Raw genomic sequence first — 26,853 nt, forward strand, 5'->3', positions numbered from 1 at the left:
GAGTGTGGTGAGTGAGTGTGTGGTGAGTGAGTGTGTGGTGAGTGTGTGGCGAGTGTGGTGAGTGTGGTGAGTGTATGAGTGAGTGTGTGAGCGAGTGTATGAGTGAGTGAGTGTGTGGTGAGTGTGTGGCGAGTGTGGTGAGTGTGGTGAGTGTATGAGTGAGTGTGTGAGCGAGTGTATGAGTGAGTGAGTGTGTGGTGAGTGTGTGGCGAGTGTGGTGAGTGTGGTGAGTGTATGAGTGAGTGTATGAGTGAGTGTATGAGTGAGTGAGTGTATGAGTGAGTGTGTGGCGAGTGTGGTGAGTGTGGTGAGTGAGTGTGGTGAGTGAGTGTGTGAGTGAGTGTATGAGTGAGTGTGTGAGTGAGTGTATGAGTGAGTGTGTGAGTGAGTGAGTGTATGAGTGAGTGAGTGTATGAGTGAGTGAGTGTATGAGTGAGTGTATGAGTGAGTAAGTGTATGAGTGAGTGTATGAGTGAGTGTATGAGTGAGTGAGTGAGTGTATGAGTGAGTGTGTGTATGAGTGAGTGTGTGTATGAGTGAGTGTATGAGTGAGTGTATGAGTGAGTGTATGAGTGAGTGAGTGAGTGTATGAGTGAGTGAGTGAGTGTATGAGTGAGTGAGTGTATGAGTGAGTAAGTGTATGAGTGAGTGTATGAGTGAGTGTATGAGTGAGTGAGTGTATGAGTGAGTGAGTGAGTGTATGAGTGAGTGAGTGAGTGTATGAGTGAGTGAGTGTATGAGTGAGTGAGTGAGTGTATGAGTGAGTGAGTGAGTGTGTGAGTGAGTGTATGAGTGAGTGTATGAGTGAGTGTATGAGTGAGTGTATGAGTGAGTGAGTGTATGAGTGAGTGAGTGTATGAGTGAGTGAGTGTATGAGTGAGTGTGTGTATGAGTGAGTGTGTGTATGAGTGAGTGTATGAGTGAGTGTATGAGTGAGTGTATGAGTGAGTGTATGAGTGAGTGAGTGTATGAGTGAGTGTGTGTATGAGTGAGTGTGTGTATGAGTGAGTGTATGAGTGAGTGAGTGAGTGTATGAGTGAGTGTGTGTATGAGTGAGTGTGTGTATGAGTGAGTGTATGAGTGAGTGTATGAGTGAGTGTATGAGTGAGTGTATGAGTGAGTGAGTGAGTGTATGAGTGAGTGTGTGTATGAGTGAGTGTATGAGTGAGTGTATGAGTGAGTGAGTGAGTGTATGAGTGAGTGTGTGTATGAGTGAGTGTGTGTATGAGTGAGTGTATGAGTGAGTGAGTGTATGAGTGAGTGTGTGTATGAGTGAGTGAGTGAGTGAGTGTATGAGTGAGTGTGTGTATGAGTGAGTGAGTGAGTGTATGAGTGAGTGTATGAGTGAGTGAGTGAGTGAGTGTATGAGTGAGTGTGTGTATGAGTGAGTGTGTGTATGAGTGAGTGTATGAGTGAGTGTATGAGTGAGTGAGTGAGTGTATGAGTGAGTGTGTGTATGAGTGAGTGTATGAGTGAGTGTATGAGTGAGTGTATGAGTGAGTGAGTGAGTGTATGAGTGAGTGTGTGTATGAGTGAGTGTATGAGTGAGTGTATGAGTGAGTGTATGAGTGAGTGAGTGAGTGTATGAGTGAGTGTGTGTATGAGTGAGTGTGTGTATGAGTGAGTGTATGAGTGAGTGTATGAGTGAGTGAGTGAGTGTATGAGTGAGTGTGTGTATGAGTGAGTGTATGAGTGAGTGTATGAGTGAGTGTATGAGTGAGTGTATGAGTGAGTGAGTGAGTGAGTGTATGAGTGAGTGAGTGTATGAGTGAGTGTGTGTATGAGTGAGTGTGTGTATGAGTGAGTGTATGAGTGAGTGTGTGTGTGTATGAGTGAGTGTGTGTATGAGTGAGTGTATGAGTGAGTGTATGAGTGAGTGAGTGAGTGTATGAGTGAGTGTGTGTATGAGTGAGTGTATGAGTGAGTGAGTGAGTGTATGAGTGAGTGTGTGTATGAGTGAGTGAGTGAGTGTATGAGTGAGTGTATGAGTGAGTGAGTGAGTGTATGAGTGAGTGTGTGTATGAGTGAGTGTGTGTATGAGTGAGTGTATGAGTGAGTGTATGAGTGAGTGAGTGAGTGTATGAGTGAGTGAGTGTATGAGTGAGTGAGCGAGCGAGCGAGCGAGCGAGTGAGTGTATGAGTGAGCGAGTGAGTGTATGAGTGAGTGAGTGTATGAGTGAGTGAGTGAGTGTATGAGTGAGTGTATGAGTGAGTGTATGAGTGAGTGAGTGTATGAGTGAGTGAGTGTATGAGTGAGTGAGTGAGTGTATGAGTGAGTGTATGAGTGAGTGAGTGTATGAGTGAGTGAGTGTATGAGTGAGTGAGTGAGTGTATGAGTGAGTGAGTGAGTGTATGAGTGAGTGTATGAGTGAGTGTATGAGTGAGTGAGTGAGTGTATGAGTGAGTGTGTGTATGAGTGAGTGTATGAGTGAGTGAGTGAGTGTATGAGTGAGTGAGCGAGCGAGCGAGCGAGCGAGTGAGTGTATGAGTGAGCGAGTGAGTGTATGAGTGAGTGTATGAGTGAGTGAGTGTATGAGTGAGTGAGTGTATGAGTGAGTGAGTGAGTGTATGAGTGAGTGTGTGTATGAGTGAGTGTATGAGTGAGTGTATGAGTGAGTGAGTGTATGAGTGAGTGAGTGTATGAGTGAGTGAGTGAGTGTATGAGTGAGTGTATGAGTGAGTGAGTGTATGAGTGAGTGAGTGTATGAGTGAGTGAGTGAGTGTATGAGTGAGTGAGTGAGTGTATGAGTGAGTGAGTGAGTGTATGAGTGAGTGTGTGTATGAGTGAGTGTATGAGTGAGTGTATGAGTGAGTGAGTGAGTGTATGAGTGAGTGAGTGTATGAGTGAGTGAGTGTATGAGTGAGTGTATGAGTGAGTGAGTGAGTGTATGAGTGAGTGTATGAGTGAGTGAGTGAGTGTATGAGTGAGTGAGTGTATGAGTGAGTGTATGAGTGAGTGAGTGTATGAGTGAGCGAGTGAGTGTATGAGTGAGTGTATGAGTGTATGAGCGAGTGAGCGAGCGAGCGAAGTGAGCGAGTGAGTGTGTGAGTGAGGGTGACACCTTGGGGTGAGTGTCCACCACGTAGAGGTGGACGCTATCGGCGTTGGCACGACGCACGGCGTGTAGCAGCTGCTCGTCCTCTAGACAGCGAGTGAGTGAGCGAGTGAGCGAGCGAGTGAGCGAGCGAGCGAGCGAGCGAGCGAGTGTGTGAGTGAGGGTGACACCTTGGGGCGAGTGTCCACCACGTAGAGGTGGACGCTGTCAGCGTTGGCACGACGCACGGCGTGTAGGAGCTGCTCGTCCTCTAGGCAGCGAGTGAGCGAGCGAGGTGAGCGAGCGAGCGAGTGAGTGTGTGAGTGAGTGTGTGAGTGAGGGTGACACCTTGGGGCGAGTGTCCACCACGTAGAGGTGGACGCTGTCAGCGTTGGCACGACGCACGGCGTGTAGGAGCTGCTCGTCCTCTAGGCAGCGAGCGTTGAACCCGGACAGCGGTTGACTACAGCGACACAGGGCGGCCTGATCCAGCCGGGGGTCAACACGGGGTCAACACGGGGTCGACGGGGGGTCGACGGGGGGTCGACGGGGGGTCGACGGGGGGTCGACGGGGGGTCGACGGGGGGTCGACGGGGGGTCGACGGGGGGTCGACGGGGGGGTCGACGGGGGGGTCGACGGGGGGGTCGACGGGGGGTCGACGGGGGGGTCGACGGGGGGTCGACGGGGGGTCGACGGGGGGTCGACGGGGGGTCGACGGGGGGTCAACGGGGGGTCGACGGGAGGTCGACGGGGGGTCAACGGGGGGGTCGACGGGAGGTCGACGGGGGGTCGACGGGGGGTCGACGGGGGGTCGACGGGGGGTCGACGGGGGGTCGACGGGGGGTCGACGGGGGGGGTCAACGGGGGGGTCGACGGGGGGTCGACGGGAGGTCGACGGGGGGTCAACGGGGGGGTCGACGGGAGGTCGACGGGGGGGTCGACGGGAGGTCGACGGGGGGTCGACGGGAGGTCGACGGGGGGTCGACGGGAGGTCGACGGGGGGTCGACGGGGGGTCGACGTGGGGTCGACGGGGAGTCAACGGGAGGTCGACGGGGGGTCGACGGGGGGTCGACGGGGGGTCGACGGGGGGTCGACGGGGGGTCGACGGGGGGTCGACGGGGGGGTCAACGGGGGGGTCGACGGGGGGGTCAACGGGGGGGTCGACGGGGGGGTCGACGGGAGGTCGACGGGGGGTCGACGGGGGGTCGACGGGGGGTCGACGGGGGGTCGACGGGGGGGGTCGACGGGGGGTCGACGGGGGGGTCGACGGGGGGTCGACGGGGGGTCGACGGGAGGTCGACGGGGGGTCGACGGGAGGTCGACGGGGGGTCGACGGGGGGTCGACGGGGGGGTCGACGGGGGGTCGACGGGGGGTCGACGGGGGGGTCGACGGGGGGTCGACGAGGGGTCGACGGGGGGGTCGACGGGAGGTCGACGGGGGGGTCGACGGGGGGTCGACGGGGGGTCGACGGGGGGTCGACGGGGGGGTCGACGGGGGGTCGACGGGGGGGTCGACGGGGGGTCGACGGGGGGTCGACGGGGGGTCGACGGGGGGTCGACGGGAGGTCGACGGGGGGTCGACGGGGAGGTCGACGGGGGGGTCGACGGGGGGTCGACGGGGGGGTCGACGGGGGGGTCGACGGGGGGGGTCGACGGGGGGTCGACGGGGGGTCGACGGGGGGGTCGACGGGGGGTCGACGGGGGGTCGACGGGGGGGTCGACGGGAGGTCGACGGGGGGGGTCGACGGGGGGGTCGACGGGGGGTCGACGGGGGGGTCAACGGGGGGTCGACGGGGGGTCAACGGGAGGTCAACGGGGGGTCAACGGGGGGTCGTGGTGGTCGTTGTTATGATGATGGTGGTGGTGGTAATGGAGGTAGTGGTGGTGGTAGTGGTGGTGGTGGTAGTGGTTGTGGTTGTTGTGGTTGTGGTGGTGGTTGTGGTGCTAGTGGTGGTAGTGGTGGTAGTGGTGATTGTAAGGGTGGTGCTAGTGGTAGTAGTGGTGGTTGTGGTGGTGGTGGTGATTGTAGTGGTGGTAGTAGTAGTGGTTGTGGTGGTTGTGGTGGTGGTAGTGGTGGTGGTAGTGATGGTGCTAGTGGTAGTGGTTGTGGTGCTAGTGGTTGTAGTGGTAGTGGTGGTTGTGGTAGTGGTGGTGGTAGTGGTTGTGTTGGTTGTGGTTGTGGTGGTTGTGGTTGTGGTGGTTGTGGTGGTGGTGGTGGTGGCCACTGACCCCTGTCTCGCTGTGGTAGTACGAGAGGACTGGGACACGTCCCTTGCTGCGGAACTTGGCGCTGCCCAAGATGACCGCAGAGCTCACAGAGCGTGGTACGTACAGCTCACAGGGGTACGTCTCACACACCTAGACACACACACACACAGTGACACACACACAGTGACACACACAGACACAGTGACACACACACAGTGACACACACACACAGTGACACACACACAGTAATACACACACACACACAGTGACACACACACACACAGTGACACACACACACAGTGACACACACACACAGTGACACACACACAGTGACACACACACACACAGTGACACACACAGACACAGTGACACACACACAGTGACACACACACACAGTGACACACACACAGTAATACACACACACACACAGTGACACACACACACACAGTGACACACACACACAGTGACACACACACACAGTGACACACACACAGTGACACACACACACACAGTGACACACACACACACAGTGACACACACACAGTGACACACACAGTGACACACACAGAGAGCTCACAGAGCGTGGTACGTACAGCTCACAGGGGTACGTCTCACACACCTAGACACACACACACACAGTGACACACACAGACACAGTGACACACACACAGTAACACACACACACAGTGACACACACACACAGTGATACACACACACAGTGACACACACACACACACACAGTGACACACACACACACAGACACAGTGACACACACACACAGTGACACACACACACACACAGTGATACACACACACAGTGACACACACACACACACACAGTGACACACACACACACACACACAGTGACACACACACAGTGACACACACACACACACAGTGATACACACACAGTGACACACACACACAGAGATACACACACACACAGTGATACACACACACACACAGTGATACACACACACACACAGTGACACACACACAGTGACACACACAGTGACACACACACACAGTGACACACACACACACAGTGACACACACACACACAGTGACACACACACACAGTGACACACACACACAGAGATACACACACACACAGTGATACACACACACACACAGTGATACACACACAGTGACACACACACACAGACACACACACAGTGACACACACAGTGACACACACACAGACACACAGTGACACACACAGTGACACACACACACAGTGACACACACACAGTGACACACACACAGTGACACACACACAGTGACACACACACAAACCCGAAAGTCGCGGTTGACGTCCGTGCGGTCCCACAGCGCGTTGGGAAGTCCCATCCTCGCAAAGTCCTCGGTGGGGCTGAGCAACCTCCAGCCGCTCGCACGATCCTCCTCACAGCGCTGCGGATTGTACGAGAAGGCGTACAGCTCCTCGTACAGTGCTGGGGGGGAGACAGGAGATGTTGACTACCTCGCCTGGTGCGCGGGAGGTCGTGGGTTCAATCCCAGACACTGAGAGATGTTGACTACCTCGCCTGGTGCGCAGGAGGTCGTGGGTTCTATCCCAGACACTGAGAGATGTTGACTACCTCGCCTGGTGCACAGGAGGTCGTGGGTTCTATCCCAGACACTGAGAGATGTTGACTACCTCGCCTGGTGCGCAGGAGGTCGTGGGTTCTATCCCAGACACTGAGAGATGTTGACTACCTCGCCTGGTGCGCAGGAGGTCGTGGGTTCAATCCCAGACACTGAGAGATGTTGACTACCTCGCCTGGTGCACAGGAGGTCGTGGGTTCAATCCCAGACACTGAGAGATGTTGACTACCTCGCCTGGTGCGCGGGAGGTCGTGGGTTCAATCCCAGACCCTGAAAGATGTTGAGTACCTCGCCTGGTGCGCGGGAGATCGTGGGTTCGATCCCAGACACTGAGAGATGTTGACTACCTCGCCTGGTGCGCAGGAGGTCGTGGGTTCAATCCCAGACACTGAGAGATGTTGACTACCTCGCCTGGTGCGCGGGAGGTCGTGGGTTCAATCCCAGACACTGAGAGATGTTGACTACCTCGCCTGGTGCGCGGGAGGTCGTGGGTTCAATCCCAGACGCTGAAAGATGTTGACTACCTCGCCTGGTGCGCGGGAGGTCGTGGGTTCAATCCCAGACGCTGAGAGATGTTGACTACCTCGCCTGGTGCGCAGGAGGTCGTGGGTTCAATCCCAGACACTGAGAGATGTTGACTACCTCGCCTGGTGCGCGGGAGGTCGTCGGTTCAATCCCAGACACTGAGAGATGTTGACTACCTCGCCTGGTGCGCGGGAGGTCGTGGGTTCAATCCCAGACACTGAGAGATGTTGACTACCTCGCCTGGTGCGCGGGAGGTCGTGGGTTCAATCCCAGACGCTGAAAGATGTTGACTACCTCGCCTGGTGCGCGGGAGGTCGTGGGTTCAATCCCAGACGCTGAGAGATGTTGACTACCTCGCCTGGTGCGCAGGAGGTCGTGGGTTCAATCCCAGACACTGAGAGATGTTGACTACCTCGCCTGGTGCGCGGGAGGTCGTCGGTTCAATCCCAGACACTGAGAGATGTTGACTACCTCGCCTGGTGCGCGGGAGGTCGTGGGTTCAATCCCAGACGCTGAGAGATGTTGACTACCTCGCCTGGTGCGCGGGAGGTCGTGGGTTCAATCCCAGACCCTGAAAGATGTTGACTACCTCGCCTGGTGCGCGGGAGGTCGTGGGTTCAATCCCAGACGCTGAGAGATGTTGACTACCTCGCCTGGTGCGCGGGAGGTCGTGGGTTCAATCCCAGACCCTGAAAGATGTTGACTACCTCGCCTGGTGCGCGGGAGGTCGTGGGTTCAATCCCAGACACTGAGAGATGTTGACTACCTCGCCTGGTGCGCGGGAGGTCGTGGGTTCGATCCCAGACACTGAGAGATGTTGACTACCTCGCCTGGTGCGCGGGAGATCGTGGGTTCGATCCCAGACACTGTGAGATGTTGACTACCTCGCCTGGTGCGCAGGAGGTCGTGGGTTCAATCCCAGACACTGAGAGATGTTGACTACCTCGCCTGGTGTGCGGGAGGTCGTGGGTTCGATCGCACCACCAGCTACAACCAGCACAACCACCACCACCATCCTACCGGGCCGCGACAGCCGTAGAAGCAACGGGTGGATGTCGTGACAGTCCCTCTCACGAGACATCACGAACGTGGCCAAAACCAACACCACCACCACCACAACCACCACCACCACCACAACCACCACCACAACCACCACAACCACCACCACCACCACAACCACCACCACCACCACAACCACCACCACCACCACCACAACAACCACCACCACAACCACCTCACCAGGCCGCGACAGCCGTAGAAGCGAGGTGTGGATGTCGTGACAGTCCCGCTCACGAGACATCACGAACATCACCACAACCACCACCACCACCACCACAACCACCACCAAAACCACCACAACCACCACAACCACCACCACCACCACAACAACCACCACCACCATCTCACCAGGCCGCGACAGCCGTAGAAGCGACGTGTGGATGTCGTGACAGTCCCTCTCACGAGACATCACGAACATGGCCACAACCACCACCACCACAACCACAACCACCACCACCACCACCACAACCACCACAACCACCACCACCACCACCATCTCACCAGGCCGCGACAGCCGTAGAAGCGAGGTGTGGATGTCGTGACAGTCCCGCTCACGAGACATCACGAACATCGCCACAACCACCACCACCACCACCACCACCACAACCACCACCACCACCACCACCACAACCACCACCACCACAACCACCACCACCACGGTCTCACCAGGCCGCGACAGCCGTAGAAGCGAGGTGTGGATGTCGTGACAGTCCCGCTCACGAGACATCACGAACATCGCCACAACCACCACCACCACCACCACAACCACCACCACCACCACCACCACCACAACCACCACCACCACCACAACCACCACCACCACGGTCTCACCAGGCCGCGACAGCCGTAGAAGCGAGGTGTGGATGTCGTGACAGTCACGCTCACGAGACATCACGAACATCGCCACAACCACCACCACCACCACAACCACCACCACCACCACCACCACCACCACAACCACCACCACCACAACCACCACCGCCACCACCATCTCACCAGGCCGCGACAGCCGTAGAAGCGAGGTGTGGATGTCGTGACAGTCCCGCTCACGAGACATCACCACCACCGCCACCACCACCACCACCACAACCACCACCACCACCACAACCACCACCACCACCACCACCACAACCACCACCACCACCACCACGGTCTCACCAGGCCGCGACAGCCGTAGAAGCGAGGTGTGGATGTCGTGACAGTCCCGCTCACGAGACATCACGAACATCGCCACAACCACCACCACCACCACCACCACAACCACCACAACCACCACAACCACCACCACCACCACCACCACAACCACCACCACCACCATCTCACCAGGCCGCGACAGCCGTAGAAGCGAGGTGTGGATGTCGTGACAGTCCCGCTCACGAGACATCACCACCACCACCACCACCACCACCACCACAACCACCACCACAACCACCACCACCACAACCACCACCGCCACCACCATCTCACCAGGCCGCGACAGCCGTAGAAGCGAGGTGTGGATGTCGTGACAGTCCCGCTCACGAGACATCACGAACATCGCCACAACCACCACCACCACCACCACCACAACCACCACCACCACCACCACCACAACCACCACCACCACAACCACCACCACCACGGTCTCACCAGGCCGCGACAGCCGTAGAAGCGAGGTGTGGATGTCGTGACAGTCCCGCTCACGAGACATCACGAACATCGCCACAACCACCACCACCACCACAACCACCACCACCACCACCACCACAACCACCACCACCACAACCACCACCGCCACCACCATCTCACCAGGCCGCGACAGCCGTAGAAGCGAGGTGTGGATGTCGTGACAGTCCCGCTCACGAGACATCACGAACGTGGCCACAACCACCACCACCACCACAACCACCACCACCACCACCACAACCACCACCACCACAACCACCACCGCCACCACCATCTCACCAGGCCGCGACAGCCGTAGAAGCGAGGTGTGGATGTCGTGACAGTCCCGCTCACGAGACATCACGAACATCGCCACAACCACCACCACCACCACCACCACAACCACCACCACCACCACCACAACCACCACCACCACGGTCTCACCAGGCCGCGACAGCCGTAGAAGCGAGGTGTGGATGTCGTGACAGTCCCGCTCACGAGACATCACGAACGTGGCCACAACCACCACCACCACCACAACCACCACCACCACCACCACAACCACCACCACCACAACCACCACCGCCACCACCATCTCACCAGGCCGCGACAGCCGTAGAAGCGAGGTGTGGATGTCGTGACAGTCCCGCTCACGAGACATCACGAACATCGCCACAACCACCACCACCACCACAACCACCACCACCACCACCACCACCACCACAACCACCACCACCACAACCACCACCGCCACCACCATCTCACCGGGCCGCGACAGCCGTAGAAGCGAGGTGTGGATGTCGTGACAGTCCCGCTCACGAGACATCACCACCACCGCCACCACCACCACCACCACAACCACCACCACCACCACAACCACCACCACCACCACCACCACCACCACCACAACCACCACCACCACCATCTCACCAGGCCGGGACAGCCGTAGAAGCGAGGTGTGGATGTCGTGACAGTCCCGCTCACGAGACATCACCACCACCGCCACCACCACCACCACCACCACAACCACCACCACCACCACAACCACCACCACCACCACCACCACCACAACCACCACCGCCACCACCATCTCACCAGGCCGCGACAGCCGTAGAAGCGAGGTGTGGATGTCGTGACAGTCCCGCTCACGAGACATCACGAACATCGCCACAACCACCACCACCACCACCACCACAACCACCACCACCACCACCACCACAACCACCACCACCACAACCACCACCACCACGGTCTCACCAGGCCGCGACAGCCGTAGAAGCGAGGTGTGGATGTCGTGACAGTCCCGCTCACGAGACATCACGAACATCGCCACAACCACCACCACCACCACCACCACAACCACCACCACCACCACAACCACCACCACCACCACCACAACCACCACCACCACAACCACCTCACCAGGCCGCGACAGCCGTAGAAGCGAGGTGTGGATGTCGTGACAGTCCCGCTCACGAGACATCACGAACATCGCCACAACCACCACCACCACCACCACCACAACCACCACCACCACCACAACCACCACCACCACCACAACCACCGCCACCGCCACAACCACCACAACCACCACCACTGCCACCACCATCTCACCGGGCCGCGACAGCCGTAGAAGCAACGGGTGGATATCGTGACAGTCCCGCTCACGAGACATCACGAACGTGGCCACAACCACCACAACCACCACCACCACCACCACAACCACCACAACCACCACCACCACCACCACCACCACAACCACCACCACCACAACCACAACCACCACCACAACCACCACCACCACAACCACAACCACCACCACCACCACCACAACCACCACCACCACAACCACCACCACCACCACAACCACCACCACCACCACCACAACCACCACCATCTCACCAGGCCGCGACAGCCGTAGAAGCGAGGTGTGGATGTCGTGACAGTCCCGCTCACGAGACATCACGAACGTGGCCACAACCACCACCACCACCACCACAACCACCACCACCACCACCACAACCACCACCACCACAACCACCACCACCACGGTCTCACCAGGCCGCGACAGCCGTAGAAGCGAGGTGTGGATGTCGTGACAGTCCCGCTCACGAGACATCACGAACATCGCCACAACCACCACCACCACCACAACCACCACCACCACCACCACAACCACCACCACCACAACCACCACCGCCACCACCATCTCACCGGGCCGCGACAGCCGTAGAAGCGAGGTGTGGATGTCGTGACAGTCCCGCTCACGAGACATCACGAACATCGCCACAACCACCACCACCACCACCACAACCACCACCACCACCACCACCACAACCACCACCACCACAACCACCACCACCACGGTCTCACCAGGCCGCGACAGCCGTAGAAGCGAGGTGTGGATGTCGTGACAGTCCCGCTCACGAGACATCACGAACATCGCCACAACCACCACCACCACCACAACCACCACCACCACCACCACCACCACCACAACCACCACCACCACAACCACCACCGCCACCACCATCTCACCAGGCCGCGACAGCCGTAGAAGCGAGGTGTGGATGTCGTGACAGTCCCGCTCACGAGACATCACGAACATCGCCACAACCACCACCACCACCACCACCACCACAACCACCACCACCACAACCACCACCGCCACCACCATCTCACCAGGCCGCGACAGCCGTAGAAGCGAGGTGTGGATGTCGTGACAGTCCCGCTCACGAGACATCACGAACGTGGCCACAACCACCACCACCACCACAACCACCACCACCACCACCACCACAACCACCACCATCTCACCAGGCCGCGACAGCCGTAGAAGCGAGGTGTGGATGTCGTGACAGTCCCGCTCACGAGACATCACCACCACCGCCACCACCACCACCACCACAACCACCACCACCACCACAACCACCACCACCACCACCACAACCACCACCACCACCATCTCACCAGGCCGCGACAGCCGTAGAAGCGAGGTGTGGATGTCGTGACAGTCCCGCTCACGAGACATCACCACCACCGCCACCACCACCACCACAACCACCACCACCACCACAACCACCACCACCACCACCACAACCACCACCACCACAACCACCACCACCACGGTCTCACCGGGCCGCGACAGCCGTAGAAGCGAGGTGTGGATGTCGTGACAGTCCCGCTCACGAGACATCACCACCACCGCCACCACCACCACCACCACAACCACCACCACCACCACAACCACCACCACCACCACAACCACCACCGCCACCACCATCTCACCAGGCCGCGACAGCCGTAGAAGCGACGTGTGGATGTCGTGACAGTCCCGCTCACGAGACATCACGAACATCGCCACAACCACCACCACCACCACCACCACAACCACCACAACCACCACCACCACCACCACCACAACCACCACGACCACCATCTCACCAGGCCGCGACAGCCGTAGAAGCGAGGTGTGGATGTCGTGACAGTCCCGCTCACGAGACATCACGAACGTGGCCACAACCACCACCACCACCACCACCACAACCACCACCACCACCACCACCACCACAACCACCACCACCACAACCACCACCACCACGGTCTCACCAGGCCGCGACAGCCGTAGAAGCGAGGTGTGGATGTCGTGACAGTCCCGCTCACGAGACATCACGAACATCGCCACAACCACCACCACCACCACCACCACAACCACCACCACCACCACCACCACCACAACCACCACAACCACCACCGCCACCACCATCTCACCAGGCCGCGACAGCCGTAGAAGCGAGGTGTGGATGTCGTGACAGTCCCGCTCACGAGACATCACGAACATCGCCACAACCACCACCACCACCACAACCACCACCACCACCACCACCACAACCACCACCACCACAACCACCACCACCACCACCATCTCACCGGGCCGCGACAGCCGTAGAAGCGAGGTGTGGATGTCGTGACAGTCCCGCTCACGAGACATCACGAACGTGGCCACGTGGAAATTCTTGCAGATGATGAGTAGAGGGCAGCCCAGTGTGGTGGTGGGTAGCTTCTCCACGCTGGCGATGTGGTTGTGTAGGATCTGTAGAGATACAGAGTGTAGTGTATAGTGTAGTGTAGTAGTGTATAGTGTAGTGTAGTAGTGTATAGTGTAGTGTATAGTGTAGTGTAGTAGTGGTGGTGGGTAGCTTCTCCACGCTGGCGATGTGGTTGTGTAGGATCTGTAGAGATACAGAGTGTAGTGTATAGTGTAGTGTAGTAGTGTATAGTGTAGTGTAGTAGTGTATAGTGTAGTGTATAGTGTAGTGTAGTAGTGGTGGTGGGTAGCTTCTCCACGCTGGCGATGTGGTTGTGTAGGATCTGTAGAGATACAGAGTGTAGTGTATAGTGTAGTGTAGTAGTGTATAGTGTAGTGTAGTAGTGTATAGTGTAGTGTATAGTGTAGTGTAGTAGTGGTGGTGGGTAGCTTCTCCACGCTGGCGATGTGGTTGTGTAGGATCTGTAGAGATACAGAGTGTAGTGTATAGTGTAGTGTAGTAGTGTATAGTGTAGTGTAGTAGTGTATAGTGTAGTGTATAGTGTAGTGTAGTAGTGGTGGTGGGTAGCTTCTCCACGCTGGCGATGTGGTTGTGTAGGATCTGTAGAGATACAGAGTGTAGTGTATAGTGTAGTGTAGTAGTGTATAGTGTAGTGTAGTAGTGTATAGTGTAGTGTATAGTGTAGTGTAGTAGTGGTGGTGGGTAGCTTCTCCACGCTGGCGATGTGGTTGTGTAGGATCTGTAGAGATACAGAGTGTAGTGTATAGTGTAGTGTAGTAGTGTATAGTGTAGTGTAGTAGTGTATAGTGTAGTGTATAGTGTAGTGTATAGTGTAGTAGTGGTGGTGGGTAGCTTCTCCACGCTGGCGATGTGGTTGTGTAGGATCTGTAGAGATACAGAGTGTAGTGTATAGTGTAGTGTATAGTGTAGTGTAGTAGTGTATAGTGTAGTGTATAGTGTAGTGTAGTAGTGGTGGTGGGTAGCTTCTCCACGCTGGCGATGTGGTTGTGTAGGATCTGTAGAGATACAGAGTGTAGTGTATAGTGTAGTGTAGTAGTGTATAGTGTAGTGTAGTAGTGTATAGTGTAGTGTATAGTGTAGTGTAGTAGTGTATAGTGTAGTGTAGTAGTGTATAGTGTAGTGTATAGTGTAGTGTAGTAGTGGTGGTGGGTAGCTTCTCCACGCTGGCGATGTGGTTGTGTAGGATCTGTAGAGATACAGAGTGTAGTGTATAGTGTAGTGTAGTAGTGTGTAGTGTAGTGTAGTAGTGTATAGTGTAGTGTATAGTGTAGTGTAGTAGTGGTGGTGGGTAGCTTCTCCACGCTGGCGATGTGGTTGTGTAGGATCTGTAGAGATACAGAGTGTAGTGTATAGTGTAGTGTAGTAGTGTATAGTGTAGTGTAGTAGTGTATAGTGTAGTGTATAGTGTAGTGTAGTAGTGGTGGTGGGTAGCTTCTCCACGCTGGCGATGTGGTTGTGTAGGATCTGTAGAGATACAGAGTGTAGTGTATAGTGTAGTGTAGTAGTGTATAGTGTAGTGTAGTAGTGTATAGTGTAGTGTATAGTGTAGTGTATAGTGTAGTAGTGGTGGTGGGTAGCTTCTCCACGCTGGCGATGTGGTTGTGTAGGATCTGTAGAGATACAGAGTGTAGTGTATAGTGTAGTGTAGTAGTGTATAGTGTAGTGTAGTAGTGTGTAGTGTATAGTGTAGTGTATAGTGTAGTGTATAGTGTAGTGTAGTAGTGGTGGTGGGTAGCTTCTCCACGCTGGCGATGTGGTTGTGTAGGATCTGTAGAGATACAGAGTGTAGTGTATAGTGTAGTGTAGTAGTGTATAGTGTAGTGTAGTAGTGTATAGTGTAGTGTAGTAGTGTATAGTGTAGTGTAGTAGTGTATAGTGTAGTGTATAGTGTAGTGTAGTAGTGGTGGTGGGTAGCTTCTCCACGCTGGCGATGTGGTTGTGTAGGATCTGTAGAGATACAGAGTGTAGTGTATAGTGTAGTGTAGTAGTGTATAGTGTAGTGTATAGTGTAGTGTAGTAGTGGTGGTGGGTAGCTTCTCCACGCTGGCGATGTGGTTGTGTAGGATCTGTAGAGATACAGAGTGTAGTGTATAGTGTAGTGTGTAGTGTATAGTGTATAGTGTAGTGTATAGTGTAGTGTATAGTGTAGTGTAGTAGTGGTGGTGGGTAGCTTCTCCACGCTGGCGATGTGGTTGTGTAGGATCTGTAGAGATACAGAGTGTAGTGTATAGTGTAGTGTAGTAGTGTATAGTGTAGTGTAGTAGTGTATAGTGTAGTGTATAGTGTAGTGTAGTAGTGGTGGTGGGTAGCTTCTCCACGCTGGCGATGTGGTTGTGTAGGATCTGTAGAGATACAGAGTGTAGTGTATAGTGTAGTGTAGTAGTGTAGTGTATAGTGTAGTGTAGTAGTGTGTAGTGTATAGTGTAGTGTAGTGTGTAGTGTATAGTGTAGTGTAGTAGTGGTGGTGGGTAGCTTCTCCACGCTGGCGATGTGGTTGTGTAGGATCTGTAGAGATACAGAGTGTAGTGTAGAGTGTAGTGTAGTAGTGTATAGTGTAGTGTAGTAGTGTATAGTGTAGTGTATAGTGTAGTGTGTAGTAGTGTATAGTGTAGTGTAGTAGTGGTGGTGGGTAGCTTCTCCACGCTGGCGATGTGGTTGTGTAGGATCTGTAGAGATACAGAGTGTAGTGTAGAGTGTAGTGTAGTGTATAGTGTAGTGTAGTAGTGTATAGTGTAGTGTAGTAGTGTATAGTGTAGTGTATAGTGTAGTGTAGTAGTGGTGGTGGGTAGCTTCTCCACGCTGGCGATGTGGTTGTGTAGGATCTGTAGAGATACAGAGTGTAGTGTATAGTGTAGTGTAGTAGTGTATAGTGTAGTGTAGTAGTGTATAGTGTAGTGTATAGTGTAGTGTAGTAGTGGTGGTGGGTAGCTTCTCCACGCTGGCGATGTGGTTGTGTAGGATCTGTAGAGATACAGAGTGTAGTGTAGAGTGTAGTGTAGTGTATAGTGTAGTGTAGTAGTGTATAGTGTAGTGTAGTAGTGTATAGTGTAGTGTATAGTGTAGTGTAGTAGTGGTGGTGGGTAGCTTCTCCACGCTGGCGATGTGGTTGTGTAGGATCTGTAGAGATACAGAGTGTAGTGTATAGTGTAGTGTATAGTGTAGTGTAGTAGTGTATAGTGTAGTGTATAGTGTAGTGTAGTAGTGTATAGTGTAGTGTATAGTGTAGTGTAGTAGTGGTGGTGGGTAGCTTCTCCACGCTGGCGATGTGGTTGTGTAGGATCTGCAGAGATACAGAGTGTAGTGTATAGTGTAGTGTAGTAGTGTATAGTGTAGTGTATAGTGTAGTGTAGTAGTGGTGGTGGGTAGCTTCTCCACGCTGGCGATGTGGTTGTGTAGGATCTGTAGAGATACAGAGTGTAGTGTATAGTGTAGTGTAGTAGTGTATAGTGTAGTGTAGTAGTGTATAGTGTAGTGTATAGTGTAGTGTAGTAGTGGTGGTGGGTAGCTTCTCCACGCTGGCGATGTGGTTGTGTAGGATCTGTAGAGATACAGAGTGTAGTGTATAGTGTAGTGTAGTAGTGTATAGTGTAGTGTAGTAGTGTATAGTGTAGTGTATAGTGTAGTGTATAGTGTAGTGTAGTAGTGGTGGTGGGTAGCTTCTCCACGCTGGCGATGTGGTTGTGTAGGATCTGCAGAGATACAGAGTGTAGTGTATAGTGTAGTGTATAGTGTAGTGTATAGTGTAGTGTATAGTGTAGTGTATAGTGTAGTGTATAGTGTAGTGTAGTAGTGTGTAGTGTATAGTGTAGTGTATAGTGTAGTGTGTAGTGTAGTGTAGTAGTGGTGGTGGGTAGCTTCTCCACGCTGGCGATGTGGTTGTGTAGGATCTGTAGAGATACAGAGTGTAGTGTAGAGTGTAGTGTAGTAGTGTATAGTGTAGTGTAGTAGTGTATAGTGTAGTGTAGTAGTGTATAGTGTAGTGTATAGTGTAGTGTAGTAGTGGTGGTGGGTAGCTTCTCCACGCTGGCGATGTGGTTGTGTAGGATCTGTAGAGATACAGAGTGTAGTGTATAGTGTAGTGTATAGTGTAGTGTAGTAGTGTATAGTGTAGTGTATAGTGTAGTGTAGTAGTGTAGTGTATAGTGTAGTGTAGTAGTGTATAGTGTAGTGTATAGTGTATAGTGTAGTGTATAGTGTAGTGTAGTAGTGTAGTGTATAGTGTAGTGTATAGTGTAGTGTATAGTGTAGTGTATAGTGTATAGTGTAGTGTATAGTGTAGTGTAGTAGTGTAGTGTATAGTGTAGTGTATAGTGTAGTGTATAGTGTAGTGTAGTAGTGTATAGTGTAGTGTATAGTGTAGTGTAGTAGTGGTGGTGGGTAGCTTCTCCACGCTGGCGATGTGGTTGTGTAGGATCTGTAGAGATACAGAGTGTAGTGTATAGTGTAGTGTAGTAGTGTATAGTGTAGTGTATAGTGTAGTGTATAGTGTAGTGTAGTAGTGTATAGTGTAGTGTATAGTGTAGTGTAGTAGTGGTGGTGGGTAGCTTCTCCACGCTGGCGATGTGGTTGTGTAAGATCTGTAGAGATACAGAGTGTAGTGTATAGTGTAGTGTAGTAGTGTATAGTGTAGTGTAGTAGTGTATAGTGTAGTGTATAGTGTAGTGTAGTAGTGGTGGTGGGTAGCTTCTCCACGCTGGCGATGTGGTTGTGTAGGATCTGTAGAGATACAGAGTGTAGTGTATAGTGTAGTGTATAGTGTAGTGTAGTAGTGTATAGTGTAGTGTATAGTGTAGTGTAGTAGTGGTGGTGGGTAGCTTCTCCACGCTGGCGATGTGGTTGTGTAGGATCTGTAGAGATACAGAGTGTAGTGTATAGTGTAGTGTATAGTGTAGTGTAGTAGTGTATAGTGTAGTGTATAGTGTAGTGTAGTAGTGGTGGTGGGTAGCTTCTCCACGCTGGCGATGTGGTTGTGTAGGATCTGTAGAGATACAGAGTGTAGTGTATAGTGTAGTGTATAGTGTAGTGTAGTAGTGTATAGTGTAGTGTATAGTGTAGTGTAGTAGTGGTGGTGGGTAGCTTCTCCACGCTGGCGATGTGGTTGTGTAGGATCTGTAGAGATACAGAGTGTAGTGTATAGTGTAGTGTATAGTGTAGTGTATAGTGTAGTGTATAGTGTAGTGTATAGTGTATAGTGTAGTGTATAGTGTAGTGTATAGTGTAGTGTAGTAGTGTAGTGTATAGTGTAGTGTATAGTGTAGTGTATAGTGTATAGTGTAGTGTATAGTGTAGTGTAGTAGTGTATAGTGTAGTGTAGTAGTGGTGGTGGGTAGCTTCTCAACGCTGGCGATGTGGTTGTGTAGGATCTGTAGAGATACAGAGTGTAGTGTATAGTGTAGTGTAGTAGTGTATAGTGTAGTGTAGTAGTGTATAGTGTAGTGTAGTAGTGTATAGTGTAGTGTGTAGTGTATAGTGTAGTGTATAGTGTAGTGTAGTAGTGTGTAGTGTATAGTGTAGTGTATAGTGTAGTGTATAGTGTAGTGTATAGTGTAGTGTGTAGTGTAGTGTGTAGTGTAGTGTATAGTGTAGTGTATAGTGTAGTGTATAGTGTAGTGTATAGTGTAGTGTATAGTGTAGTGTAGTAGTGTATAGTGTAGTGTAGTAGTGTATAGTGTAGTGTGTAGTGTATAGTGTAGTGTATAGTGTAGTGTAGTAGTGTATAGTGTAGTGTAGTAGTGTATAGTGTAGTGTAGTAGTGTATAGTGTAGTGTGTAGTGTATAGTGTAGTGTATAGTGTAGTGTAGTAGTGTGTAGTGTATAGTGTAGTGTATAGTGTAGTGTATAGTGTAGTGTATAGTGTAGTGTATAGTGTAGTGTGTAGTGTAGTGTGTAGTGTGTAGTGTATAGTGTAGTGTATAGTGTAGTAGTGTGTAGTGTATAGTGTAGTGTGTAGTGTAGTGTGTAGTGTGTAGTGTATAGTGTAGTGTATAGTGTAGTGTATAGTGTAGTGTATAGTGTAGTGTATAGTGTAGTGTATAGTGTAGTGTAGTAGTGTATAGTGTAGTGTAGTAGTGTATAGTGTAGTGTAGTAGTGTATAGTGTAGTGTGTAGTGTATAGTGTAGTGTATAGTGTAGTGTATAGTGTAGTGTATAGTGTAGTGTATAGTGTAGTGTATAGTGTAGTGTATAGTGTAGTGTAGTAGTGTATAGTGTAGTGTAGTAGTGGTGGTGGGTAGCTTCTCCACGCTGGCGATGTGGTTGTGTAGGATCTGTAGAGATACAGAGTGTAGTGTATAGTGTAGTGTAGTAGTGTATAGTGTAGTGTAGTAGTGTATAGTGTAGTGTGTAGTGTATAGTGTAGTGTATAGTGTAGTGTATAGTGTAGTGTAGTGTATAGTGTAGTGTATAGTGTAGTGTATAGTGTAGTGTAGTAGTGTGTAGTGTATAGTGTAGTGTATAGTGTAGTGTGTAGTGTATAGTGTAGTGTATAGTGTAGTGTAGTAGTGTGTAGTGTATAGTGTAGTGTATAGTGTAGTGTATAGTGTAGTGTATAGTGTAGTGTATAGTGTAGTGTGTAGTGTAGTGTATAGTGTAGTGTATAGTGTAGTGTATAGTGTAGTGTGTAGTGTAGTGTGTAGTGTATAGTGTAGTGTAGTAGTGTGTAGTGTATAGTGTAGTGTATAGTGTAGTGTAGTAGTGTGTAGTGTATAGTGTAGTGTATAGTGTAGTGTATAGTGTAGTGTATAGTGTAGTGTGTAGTGTATAGTGTAGTGTATAGTGTAGTGTAGTAGTGTGTAGTGTATAGTGTAGTGTATAGTGTAGTGTATAGTGTAGTGTATAGTGTAGTGTATAGTGTAGTGTGTAGTGTAGTGTGTAGTGTAGTGTATAGTGTAGTGTATAGTGTAGTGTATAGTGTAGTGTATAGAGTAGTGTATAGTGTAGTGTATAGTGTAGTGTAGTGTATAGTGTAGTGTATAGTGTAGTGTATAGTGTAGTGTATAGTGTAGTGTAGTGTATAGAGTAGTGTATAGTGTAGTGTATAGTGTAGTGTATAGTGTAGTGTGTAGTGTAGTGTATAGTGTAGTGTATAGTGTAGTGTATAGTGTAGTGTATAGTGTAGTGTATAGTAGTGTATAGTGTAGTGTATAGTGTAGTGTATAGTGTATAGTAGTGTATAGTGTAGTGTATAGTGTAGTGTATAGTAGTGTATAGTGTAGTGTATAGTGTAGTGTATAGTGTAGTGTATAGTGTAGTGTATAGTAGTGTATAGTGTAGTGTATAGTGTAGTGTATAGTGTAGTGTATAGTGTAGTGTATAGTGTAGTGTAGTAGTGTATAGTGTAGTGTATAGTGTAGTGTAGTAGTGTAGTGTATAGTGTAGTGTAAAGTGTAGTGTAGTAGTGTATAGTGTAGTGTATAGTGTAGTGTGTAGTGTAGTGTATAGTGTAGTGTGTAGTGTAGTGTATAGTGTAGTGTATAGTGTGTAGTGTATAGTGTGTAGTGTATAGTGTAGTGTATAGTGTAGTGTATAGTGTAGTGTATAGTGTGTAGTGTATAGTGTAGTGTATAGTGTAGTGTGTAGTGTAGTGTATAGTGTAGTGTATAGTGTAGTGTATAGTGTAGTATATAGTGTAGTGTATAGTGTAGTATATAGTGTAGTGTATAGTGTAGTGTATAGTAGTGTAGTGTATAGTGTAGTGTATAGTGTAGTGTATAGTGTAGTGTATAGTGTAGTGTATAGTGTAGTGTGTAGTGTAGTGTATAGTGTAGTGTATAGTGTAGTGTAGTAGTGTAGTGTATAGTGTAGTGTATAGTGTAGTGTATAGTGTAGTGTATAGTGTAGTGTATAGTGTAGTGTAGTGTATAGTGTAGTGTATAGTGTAGTGTATAGTGTGTAGTGTATAGTGTGTAGTGTATAGTGTAGTGTAGTGTATAGTGTAGTGTATAGTAGTGTGTAGTGTAGTGTATAGTGTAGTGTAGTAGTGTAGTGTATAGTGTAGTGTATAGTGTAGTGTATAGTGTAGTGTGTAGTGTAGTGTATAGTGTAGTGTAAAGTGTAGTGTATAGTATAGTGTAGTGTATAATGTAGTGTGTAGTGTAGTGTATAGTAGTGTATAGTGTAGTGTATAGTGTAGTGTGTAGTGTAGTGTGTAGTGTATAGTGTAGTGTAGTGTGTAATGTAGTGTGTAGTGTGTAGTGTAGTGTGTAGTGTAGTGTAGTGTGTAGTGTGTAATGTAGTGTATAGTGTAGTGTAGTGTATAGTGTAGTGTATAGTGTAGTGTGTAGTGTAGTGTATAGTGTAGTGTATAGTGTAGTGTAGTAGTGGTGGTGGGTAGCTTCTCCACACTGGCGATGTGGTTGTGTAGGATCTGTAGAGAGACTGAGTGAGTGAGTGGGTGAGTGAGTGAGTGAGTAGGTGAGTGAGTGGGTGAGTGAGTGGGTGACTGAGTGACTGACTGACTGAGTGGGTGAGTGAGTGGGTGAGTGAGTGGGTGAGTGAGTGGGTGAGTGTGTGAGTGGGTGAGTGAGTGGGTGACTGAGTGACTGACTGACTGAGTGGGTGAGTGAGTGGGTGAGTGAGTGGGTGAGTGAGTGGGTGAGTGAGTGGGTGAGTGAGTGGGTGAGTGAGTGGGTGAGTGTAGGGTGACTACCCAGGTCTCCTTGCGGGTCTTGGTGGGTGACTCTACAAAGATGAGGTGGATAGCGGTGAGGTACAGGGTGAGTGAGTGAGTGAGTGGGTGACTGAGTGAGTGTGTGAGTGGGTGAGTGTGTGAGTGAGTGGGTGACTGAGTGAGTGAGTGGGTGACTGAGTGAGTGTGTGAGTGGGTGACTGAGTGAGTGTGTGAGTGGGTGAGTGTGTGAGTGAGTGTGTGAGTGGGTGGGTGAGTGAGTGAGATAGTCAGTGGGTGAGTGTGTGAGTGAGTAGGTGAGTGTGTGACTGAGTGAGTGTGTGAGTGGGTGAGTGTGTGTGTGAGTGAGTGGGTGACTGAGTGTGTGAGTGGGTGGGTGAGTGAGTGAGATAGTGAGTGGGTAAGTGAGTGAGTGAGTGGCTGAGTGGGTGAGTGACTGAGTGAGTGGGTGAGTGAGTGAGTGAGTGACTGAGTGAGTGGGTGAGTGAGTGAGTGGGTGAGTGAGTGGGTGAGTGAGTGGGTGAGTAGGTGAGTGTGTGAGTGAGTGGGTGAGTGAGTGGGTGACTGAGTGACTGACTGACTGAGTGGGTGAGTGAGTGGGTGAGTGAGTGGGTGAGTGAGTGAGTGGGTGAGTGAGTGAGTGGCTGAGTGGGTGAGTGACTGAGTGAGTGGGTGAGTGAGTGAGTGACTGAGTGAGTGGGTGAGTGAGTGAGTGAGTGGGTGAGTGAGTGGGTGAGTGAGTGGGTGAGTAGGTGAGTGTGTGAGTGAGTGGGTGAGTGAGTGGGTGACTGAGTGACTGACTGACTGAGTGGGTGAGTGAGTGGGTGAGTGAGTGGGTGAGTGAGTGAGTGAGTGGGTGAGTGAGTGGGTGAGTGAGTGGGTGAGTGAGTGGGTGAGTGTGTGAGTGAGTGGGTGAGTGAGTGAGTGAGTGACTGAGTGTGTGGGTGAGTGAGTGAGTAGGTGAGTGTGTGAGTGAGTGTGTGAGTGAGTGGGTGACTGAGTGAGTGTGTGAGTGGGTGAGTGAGTGAGTGAGTAGGTGAGTGTGTGAGTGAGTGTGTGAGTGAGTGGCTGAGTGGGTGAGTGAGTGAGTGGGTGACTGAGTGAGTGTGTGAGTGGGTGAGTGAGTGAGTAGGTGAGTGTGTGAGTGAGTGGGTGAGTGAGTGGGTGACTGAGTGACTGACTGACTGAGTGGGTGAGTGAGTGGGTGAGTGAGTGGGTGAGTGAGTGGGTGAGTGAGTGTGTGAGTGAGTGGGTGAGTGAGTGGGTGACTGAGTGACTGACTGACTGAGTGGGTGAGTGAGTGGGTGACTGAGTGAGTGTGTGAGTGGGTGAGTGGGTGAGTGAGTGAGTGAGTGAGTGGGTGAGTGAGTGGGTGACTGAGTGACTGACTGACTGAGTGGGTGACTGAGTGACTGACTGACTGAGTGGGTGAGTGAGTGGGTGAGTGAGTGGGTGAGTGAGTGGGTGAGTGAGTGTGTGAGTGAGTGGGTGAGTGAGTGGGTGACTGAGTGACTGACTGACTGAGTGGGTGAGTGAGTGGGTGACTGAGTGAGTGTGTGAGTGGGTGAGTGAGTGAGTGAGTGGGTGAGTGAGTGAGTGAGTGGGTGAGTGAGTGGGTGACTGAGTGACTGACTGACTGAGTGGGTGACTGAGTGACTGACTGACTGAGTGGGTGAGTGAGTGGGTGAGTGAGTGAGTGAGTGAGTGGGTGACTGAGTGGGTGAGTGTAGGGTGACTGAGTGACTGACTGACTGAGTGGGTGAGTGAGTGGGTGAGTGAGTGGGTGAGTGAGTGAGTGAGTGTAGGGTGACTACCCAGGTCTCCTTGCGGGTCTCGGTGGGTGACTCTACAAAGATGAGGTGGGTAGCGGTGAGGTACAGGGTGAGTGAGTGGGTGACTGAGTGAGTGTGTGAGTGGGTGAGTGAGTGAGTGAGTAGGTGAGTGTGTGAGTGAGTGGGTGAGTGAGTGGGTGACTGAGTGAGTGTGTGAGTGGGTGAGTGAGTGAGTAGGTGAGTGTGTGAGTGGGTGAGTGAGTGAGTAGGTGAGTGTGTGAGTGAGTGAGTGAGTGGGTGAGTGGCTGAGTGAGTGAGTGGCTGAGTGGGTGAGTGACTGAGTGAGTGGGTGAGTGAGTGAGTAGGTGAGTGTGTGAGTGAGTGGGTGAGTGAGTGGGTGACTGAGTGACTGACTGACTGAGTGGGTGAGTGAGTGGGTGAGTAGGTGAGTGTGTGAGTGAGTGTGTGAGTGAGTGGGTGACTGAGTGACTGACTGACTGACTGAGTGAGTGGGTGAGTGACTGAGTGACTGACTGACTGAGTGGCTGAGTGGGTGAGTGAGTGGGTGAGTGAGTGGGTGAGTGTAGGGTGACTACCCAGGTCTCCTTGCGGGTCTTGGTGGGTGACTGAGTGAGTGTGTGAGTGAGTGAGTGAGTGAGTGGGTGAGTGAGTGAGTGAGTGGGTGAGTGAGTGGGTGACTGAGTGACTGACTGACTGAGTGGGTGACTGAGTGACTGACTGACTGAGTGGGTGAGTGAGTGGGTGACTGAGTGACTGAGTGACTGAGTGGGTGAGTGAGTGGGTGAGTGAGTGGGTGAGTGAGTGGGTGAGTGAGTGTGTGAGTGAGTGGGTGAGTGAGTGGGTGACTGAGTGACTGACTGACTGAGTGGGTGAGTGAGTGGGTGACTGAGTGAGTGTGTGAGTGGGTGAGTGAGTGAGTGGGTGAGTGAGTGAGTGAGTGAGTGAGTGGGTGAGTGAGTGGGTGACTGAGTGACTGACTGACTGAGTGGGTGACTGAGTGACTGACTGACTGAGTGAGTGTGTGAGTGGGTGAGTGAGTGAGTAGGTGAGTGTGTGAGTGAGTGGGTGAGTGAGTGGGTGACTGAGTGACTGACTGACTGAGTGGGTGAGTGAGTGGGTGACTGAGTGAGTGTGTGAGTGGGTGAGTGAGTGAGTGGGTGAGTGAGTGAGTGAGTGGGTGAGTGAGTGGGTGACTGAGTGACTGACTGACTGAGTGGGTGACTGAGTGACTGACTGACTGAGTGGGTGAGTGAGTGGGTGAGTGAGTGGGTGACTGAGTGACTGACTGACTGAGTGGGTGAGTGAGTGGGTGAGTGAGTGGGTGAGTGAGTGTGTGAGTGAGTGGGTGAGTGAGTGGGTGACTGAGTGACTGACTGACTGAGTGGGTGAGTGAGTGGGTGACTGAGTGAGTGTGTGAGTGGGTGAGTGAGTGAGTGGGTGAGTGAGTGAGTGAGTGAGTGGGTGAGTGAGTGGGTGACTGAGTGACTGACTGACTGACTGAGTGGGTGACTGAGTGACTGACTGACTGAGTGGGTGAGTGAGTGGGTGAGTGAGTGGGTGTGTGAGTGAGTGGGTGAGTGAGTGGGTGACTGAGTGACTGACTGACTGAGTGGGTGAGTGAGTGGGTGAGTGTAGGGTGACTACCCAGGTCTCCTTGCGGGTCTTGGTGGGTGACTCAACAAAGATGAGGTGGGTAGCGGTGAGGTACAGGGTGCCCTCCGCTGGTCTGCGGGAGCTGAATCGCTCCTGGAGTCGTACGTTGTCCACCTAACGGGGCCGGCGGTCAACAACCACCACAACCACCATCAGCACAACCACCACCACCACAACAATCAGCACAACCACCTCAACCACCACGCCACAACAACAATCAGCACAACCACCACCACCACAACAATCAGCACAACCACCACCACCACAACCACCACAACAACAATCAGCACAACCAACACCCCCACCACCGCCACAACCACCGCCACAACCACCAGCACAACCACCAGCACAACCAGCACAACCACCACAACCACCACAACCACCACAACCACTACCATCGCCACCACGATCATCACAACCACCACCATCGCCACTACTACACTAGTAGTAGTGCAGTAGTAACACTACTGCACTACTACTAGTGTAGTAGTAGTGGTAGTAGTAACACTACTACACTAGTAGTAGTGCAGTAGTAACACTACTACACTACTACTAGTGTAGTAGTGTTACTACTACACTAGTAGTAGTGGTAGTACTACCACTACTACTAGTGTAGTAGTGGTAGTACTAC

At 52.0% G+C, this 26,853-nt stretch overlaps 1 protein-coding gene across 1 annotated transcript; it reads right to left on the minus strand.

Annotated features, from left to right (window-relative positions):
• Nucleotides 1-3,383: 3,383 nt before the first annotated feature.
• Nucleotides 3,384-26,336, minus strand: LOC144954688 (phosphatidylinositol-3,5-bisphosphate 3-phosphatase MTMR8-like; the record flags this gene model as incomplete). The annotated part of the gene is made up of 5 exons (XM_078885123.1): nt 3,384-3,518; nt 5,267-5,395; nt 6,541-6,698; nt 14,011-14,173; nt 26,214-26,336. Coding segments are annotated over 5 exons (708 nt in total), but the record flags the coding sequence as incomplete, so codon positions are not given.
• Nucleotides 26,337-26,853: the final 517 nt, after the last annotated feature.

Source organism: Lampetra fluviatilis, unplaced genomic scaffold (genome assembly GCF_964198595.1).
Source record: "Lampetra fluviatilis unplaced genomic scaffold, kcLamFluv1.1 SCAFFOLD_1045, whole genome shotgun sequence".
NCBI lineage: Eukaryota > Metazoa > Chordata > Hyperoartia > Petromyzontiformes > Petromyzontidae > Lampetra > Lampetra fluviatilis.